The sequence below is a fragment of the Podarcis raffonei genome, chromosome 1 (genome assembly GCF_027172205.1).
Source record: "Podarcis raffonei isolate rPodRaf1 chromosome 1, rPodRaf1.pri, whole genome shotgun sequence".
Lineage (NCBI taxonomy): Eukaryota > Metazoa > Chordata > Lepidosauria > Squamata > Lacertidae > Podarcis > Podarcis raffonei.
In genome coordinates this window covers 75,508,589-75,515,734 of record NC_070602.1, presented here as the reverse complement: position 1 = coordinate 75,515,734, position 7,146 = coordinate 75,508,589, and the positions used below count along the sequence as shown (strand labels likewise).

Genomic DNA, 7,146 nt, shown 5'->3' with positions numbered 1-7,146 from the left:
ACTTATGTTCAACACCAACTGTTAGATGTGGTATGCCTCTGAATACTTGTTGCTGGAAACTGCAGGAGGGGAGAGTGCTATTGTGCTTGGATCCTGCAGGCTTCCCACAGGCATCTGGTCAGCCACTATGAGAACAAGATGATGGACTAAGGTGGGCCATTGGCCTGATTCAGCAGTCTCATTGTATGTTCAGAATGTTGTTGTTGTTTAGTCGTTTAGTCGTGTCCGACTCTTCGTGACCCCATGGACCAGAGCACGCCAGGCACTTCTGTGTTCCACTGCCTCCTACAGTTTAGTCAAACTCATGCTGATAGCTTTGAGAACACTATCCAACCATCTCATCCTCTGTCGTCCCCTTCTCCTTGTGCCCTCCATCTTTCCCAACATCAGGGTCTTTTCCAGGGAGTCTTCTCTTCTCATGGTGTGGCCAAAGTACTGGAGCCTCAGCTTCACGATCTGTCCTTCAGAATGTTCAGAATAGAAGGTCTCAAATTATCATAGTTTTTCATACCTCAAAAAGCTTTCACTCCTTCTCAGCACTAACAAGGAAAAGAGGCGTTTGCCACACTAGATGGGCATCACTTAACACAGTAACCAGAATATTAAACAGTAACCTGCCTGTCACTCAGAAAACCACAGATTGACTCAAAAGCTCCTTGGTTTTTTTTCCAGGATCTTCAATGGCATTTGCTGGGGAAGAAATATTACCTTTTTGCTATTCATTTCTAATTTCCTTTATTAGATGGAAACATGACAAAAAAAAAATACCTCCCAAAAGGCAAACATGCTCGGCCAGTCATCAAGGAACTGAAAGCGCATCCTCTATTTACCCCTGTATCTGCTAAGATCCTCACAGCCCCACCTTGTTAGACCATGTCAAACAAGCTGGGAAAATAGACAGAACCTCCTGCTATATAAGCCTCTGAGAGTGCAAGTGAACTAGTCCTTCTGGCCAGAAGCAGGCTGAGTACCTTAACACCGAACTCCATCCAGTATGGGGTTTGGTAGAGGGATGAGGGTGCCATTATGGGCCCTAGCATTCATGATCTGCAGCATCCAACAGAAAGGTAAAAACTCATTTCCTTTGCTTCTTTTACAAGAAAAAAAGTACCAATGCAATTGAATATCTCAATTCACTTTCAAAATTATTCCTCATTCTATTTTTTGAGTCATGCAAATGTTTGAATTTCAAAGAGTTTTTCACCCTTTTAATACTGTTTCAGTTAAATGTTTAACAATTCCGAATAAACTGGGGTATTTTAATATTGTACTGCCTGAAGCGAAAACATTTAGTGACATCTTAATGGGGATTGAATGGGGATCAAATAGAAAAGTACGATTTGCGCCTCTCCTTGAAAAGTTATAAAGTATGAAATGCATGTTTCCTGGTTAGAAGTCTGTCAGAATACTAACATACTAACATTTTAAAGTTGCATATTACTGTATTCACTTGAATCTAATGCTCACCTTTTTGGGCCAAATTATGCTGTGAAAATGAAGGTGTGCATTAGATTTGATGGCACATTTACATTCGACAGCAAATACTTTTTTTGGTTTCAAGGTTCTGAAAATTGTGCATTAGATTCGATGGTGCATTAGACTCTAGTAAATACGGTAGTATGTACAGCAGCTAAACTCCAAAGAAGATAGACAAAGAGGGGGATATCACTTTACATTATCCCTCTACAGCCTTGTTCATATGAATGTATCTGATGTGTAAATTCTAGTGTGTGTATGTGTTATATTTCAACGAAGTAGCTCCCAAATGCAAAATCCAAATGTTACCACCCCAGAAAAAAGCACTGAGGTGATCCCTAATTTACAAACAAGTCTGGGAGTTGCTTACTGAAGACCCACAAGTCTTCAGGCCTGAGCTTATCTTTTAATCAGGTCCCTCATTCTGTTTCCTGAACTACATTGGCTAAGAGGCAGGACAGAAAAGGCACAAAAATCCCCTCTATACAGGGCAGCAGGGGAGAAGAATTAAAACCCTTGCTTAGTCCCAAATGTTATCGGTCTCATTGTATGATAAAGGGTACTAGAGTCTCATTTGAATCAGGAAGCATTACTGATGCCATGTGAATTGCATCCTGGGATGTGGTTGATTGGTACAGTTCCTTACTAGGATTTAAGCCAAAACCTGTATTCAGTGCCAAAGTTCAGCACTGGAAAATGTGAAATAGAAATGAAGAAGAAATGAGAAATGGTGTTGAGTCTCAACCAACCCAGCTGACATAAATGAGGGGTAAGGCTTTTTCAGGGCAGGTGTGAGATTTCTAGGCAGGGATTAACATTTTAGGTCATCATCACTACCATCATCATCATCCAAGAGCATTATTTTGGAAGCAGATTCCATTAAAATCAATAGTGCTTGCTATCAATAGGACTTGAGTGCTGGGTATTTAGAGGTCTTGTGCCAGGTTCACTCCTCTTATCACAGTACAATTTTCCATTTACCTTCAATGAGGGACTCTTTCTTTGGATTTTTATCTATGTTTGTCTAATTTTATACCATCAATTAAGCCCCCACAGATATCTGTGAGATGTATAGCAAACTATCTTTAGTTAGATTGTGCCCCAAACCTTCCATCTGAAGACACTGAAGGCAGGCCCAGCAACAGCAATCGGCCAGATCAGGCATTCCTCATTGGCCAAACCCAAACCATTAATTGTGTCCCCTGCTGGACTCTTGGAAGTTTTAGAGCAGTGGGTGGCAATGTATCTAATGATACCTGTTGCAGTAACATCCTCCAGAGCCAAGATGTGTCAGAGCCCATCAATATTTTGGATGATAAAGATTTGAAAGATTGATTAACTTTGGCTGGATTGTGCCCATTCACGATATCTGTTAGTTTGATATACAAACTAAAAGGAAAATGCATATTTATAATTTCAATGAAATTGAGAACCACTGTCAGCAGCTAGTATAGTTAGAGTATCCTCCAATCTCAGTCATGCATATTCTACACTTCGTGGTGAGTGTGCTCTTATAAGAGTTTCACACACTGCTTTTCGATTGCCAACTTTTGGATTGCTATCTTCCACCATGGGCTTTCTGCACACTGGTGCAAAAGCACAATCATAGCATTTACCAGGCCCTGAAAGCTGAGATTATGGCTTTAATTGTTTAAAGAATGCACACAAATGAACATACGTACAAATTATGGTTTTTCTGTTCCCTTTGTTTGTAGCTTCTAGTGCAGAAGGTGAATCGGGAAAGGTTACCATCATCCCACCATTGACAACAACACCAGTTATAACATGTAAGTCTACCCATAAACTGTCTCAGTTATTTCCTTGTATCTATCAGATATACTCATAAGAAAGGCAAAATGGATAAGGTCAAGAAACAGATGAATAGATGGGTAGATGATTCAACAGGTAAGTAACAGAACAAACATCTTGGCAAATTTGAAAAAAAGCAATGCATTCTCTTTCTATGCAGGGCCCTCCCTAGGACTGTACTCCTGGCACCCCTCTTATGGGTTTTTGGTGCCAAGTAAAAATGGTTTTATTTACTCAGGTATTTTATTGTGGCATATTGCAGGAGGCGAGGGCGTTTGCTGCTGCTTTTAAATTTCAGATTTTATCTGCGCTATTTTATTTGTTGCAGTGCTGTTTTTACTCTTCTTATTGCTTTTATCTTGGCTTTATTACTTGCTCATTTTGTTTAGTTTTATCTTTATTTTTATCTCTCCTATCAAATTACTAAACAAAGAGAAAGAAGCAGAGAGGTTATAAAAGCGAGTTAAGCTGGTGGACATATAACACATGGACGCTGCAGTTCTTTACTCATGTACTGGGGAGCAGGGACTGTAGAACTCAATGGGACTTACTTCTGATCTGTATAGGACTGCACTGTAAACAACCTTAAATAAAGCCCAGCCAAGGATGTTCCACTTTGTGCAAGTGCAGGCACCCAGGGAGGCTGCACAATGCAGACCACCATAGAGATGATATGAAGAATGAAAGGATGCTCCCAAACACTCCTTGGCCACCTCAGAAGTAAAGAAAGTGCATGTAATTTATTTTCTCATTAATTTGTAGAGAATGGTTAATATATATATTTTTTTAAGTAGGTCTATTATTTCCCGATCTAGTATATATCTGCAGATATTTGCTCACCCCTAAAGAAAGGTAGAAATAAAGGGATATGCCTCACACTTCCTTGTGACCTTTGAAGGATTTCCATCTAGAGCAAAGAGATAACTGAAATCTAAACTATTTACTTTCCTTCTATGCTGTCACGGTGTAAGCACTTACTTATTTCTCATTGTAATGAGATTACAAAATTCCTGCCCAGGTTTTGGCAGGGGGTTTAAGGGGATGAAGGTGACAGTCTTTGTGCCAGTTATGAAAGGTCAAGGCAATGACTATATGGAGAGAGGTTGAGTATACACTATTTTCTTCCCATCTCTGGAGATCTTTTACACCTTTGTAGATTTTACACAGTAAAATCCCTTCTCCCCTTCACAGGTTTTAGTTCCCTTTGAGTGCTAAATAATGTATTGCACAGTGTTTGATCTTCTGTTCTCTAATTTAAACTTATTTTGTACTCAGTGTATATCCTGCAGTGAAATCTGATTCCAGTTGTGGGTAACAAAAGGGCACAGGGCTTTTCCTGCTTCTGTTGAGCATGCTCTGTTGCACTTTAGTAATAAATCCTGCCATAACTCTAGTTTATGTTGAACAACAGAATAACTTAAAGTCTTCCTCTGATCCCCTACTCAGCCTGGTTGGGGAACCTGTGACGCACCAGATATTGCTGAACTCCCGAGTCCCATCATCTCCGACCACTGGATGTGCAGGCTAGGAGTGATGAGAGTTTGAGTCCAACAACATCTGGAGGGCCACAGCTTCTCCACTTCAGCCTAAGGGAAAGCTGGCATCAGCATCAACTTACTTCTGAGCTGAGCAGATAAAGTGGCAAAAGAAGTAACAGTGTCTACCCAGGGCAAATGCAGGCAAGGAACAAAAGCCTGCTTGTAATGGGTGATAAGCTAGTAATGTCACTATGTAAGCTGGCATAGAAAATGAAGAAATGAAGATGTTGTCAGCAAAAAGTGTGCAGTATACCTTTACAACCTTTTGTGAATTTGCAGCCTTCAACTCAGCTCATAATGGGCAAGTCTGCAGCACGTGGGGCCAATTCCACTACAAGACGTTTGATGGGGACATCTATTATTTCCCTGGGACCTGCAACTATGTATTTGCCTCCCATTGCAATGCTGCCTATGAGGACTTCAACATCCAGATCAGGCGCACAATGGTGAAAGACATTCCCACTATCAGTTCTGTCACCATGCGGTTGGATGGGACGGATTTTGAAATGCAAAAAGATGCCATTGTGGTGAATGGTGACAGGTAATAACACAGACTTGTGTCCTGAGCAGACCTACTTCCTCAAATAGATTCCTTAATAGGCAGATAGAGTTCAGTCCTACCATGATCTAAGAACCAATAACCATGAGAGGTCCATGGTAGCCACTTCTAATCTGGGTGTCAGTGTCCAGCCAGTGGTGTGCAGTGACTACCATGTTCAGTATCAATCTGTGGTCCAACACCCAGAAATCCCCATGCTGAAGCACACTGAGAAATACATTAATGAAGCCATTAAAGGCTATTGAAAGCCCAAAATTCCCAACCACAGAGGAGGCTGCTTGTGGCCTCCAGTAGGCTTTGCTGCTGTGGTCACCATAGCCACATGCCCTTCTAATTTGTCTTGGGTGGGCATGAGTAATTCTGCAGTAAGTTCTGTAACGGGATAGTTCAATCACTCATGATGGCAATTTGGCAGTTATACACCCTCAAAAAAAGCCACATGTCACTTTGCTTTGAATTACATATCCAGTATCTCTGATGCTTTCTCATCAGGGTTCAGCTGCCTTACACCGGATCAGGATTCGTTATTGAGAAATTTACCATCTATGTGAGAGTGATTGTCAAGCTGGGCCTAACCTTACTGTGGAATGAAAAGGACAGTCTAATGGTAAGTGCTACATAATATAGAGAATTGACAAGTGTGACCCCAGCAGAATGTGGCAGTGTATAATGTTCCTGTTCAGTATCCCAGCCTGCCAGCCAGCCATGCCTTCCTTCGCAATACCCAATTCCACTCTCCCTTCCTGCTGCTTTTCTATTTCCCCACCCGCACCAGAAACTAAAATTCTGTCACCACTGAGCATGCTCAGTCTTCACAGGGTTGTTTGGGGGCAGGGACCACCCCTTTAGATCCCCCGTAATATTTTTCTACTTCTGCAAGACTTGGATTTCCCATGAAGCATGCTGATACCTCCCTCGTATTTTTCATTAGCCTTGTTTTGGCTTCATCATAATCATCATAACCCAGCAGCTGAGTTTACTTTTTGTATGTATGATGTCACCTGAATAACATTACAGATAAAATCATGATACCACAAGGCAGTTTGTTGTATAGGGTCTTTGCAATATGCTCTTATGTCGACTCATGCAAGTTAACATCACAGATTTTCAGTAACTGGTGAAAAGAAACCACCCAAATAATTGCTTCTAAGTACAGATTGGGCTTTGATATGCACAAGGCTCTTTGGGGTATTCAGCCTGCCTGCCTCCCTCCCCACCCTCTCTCACACACATACATACCTAACATCCTGTTCTGCTCATAATAAGCTCTTAGTAAAAGGTAAAGGACCCCTGACAGTTAAGTCCAGTCGCAAACGACTTTGGGGTTGCGGCACTCATCTCACTTTACTGGCTGAGAGACCCAACGTTTGTCCACAGACAGTTTTTCTGGGTCATGTGGCCAGCATGACTAAGCCACTTCTGGTGAAACCAGAGCAGCGCACGGAAACACCATTTACCTTCCCGCTGGAGCAATACCTATTTATCTACTTGCACTTTGATGTGCTTTCAAACTGCTAGGTTGGCAGGAGCTGGGACCAAACAATGGGAGCTCACCCCATCACGGGGATTCGAACCACTAACCTTCCGATCGGCAAGCCCTAGGCTCAGAGGTTTAGACCACAGTGCCACCCGCATCCCCTTACTTACTTACTTCCCTTACAAATCTTATTTGCAGTCAGTATCTAACTGCAGAAATCAACCAAGATATGTTTCCACTTGACATTTTATCTCTATTTTCAAAGAGATGAAAACACGTTTGGATTA

General features: G+C 41.6%; 1 protein-coding gene across 1 annotated transcript in view; it reads left to right on the top strand.

Annotated features, from left to right (window-relative positions):
- The first annotated feature begins 958 nt into the window (after positions 1–958).
- Positions 959–7,146, top strand: part of LOC128398254 (mucin-5B-like) — a 63,888-nt gene continuing 57,700 nt past the window's right edge. Inside the window, exons 1-4 of the mRNA XM_053363062.1 lie at positions 959–1,067; positions 3,192–3,263; positions 5,103–5,364; positions 5,875–5,989. Coding sequence (XP_053219037.1) covers positions 995–1,067; positions 3,192–3,263; positions 5,103–5,364; positions 5,875–5,989 — 522 coding nt within the window. The 5' untranslated portion in view covers positions 959–994. The remainder of the gene's footprint in view (positions 1,068–3,191; positions 3,264–5,102; positions 5,365–5,874; positions 5,990–7,146) is intronic.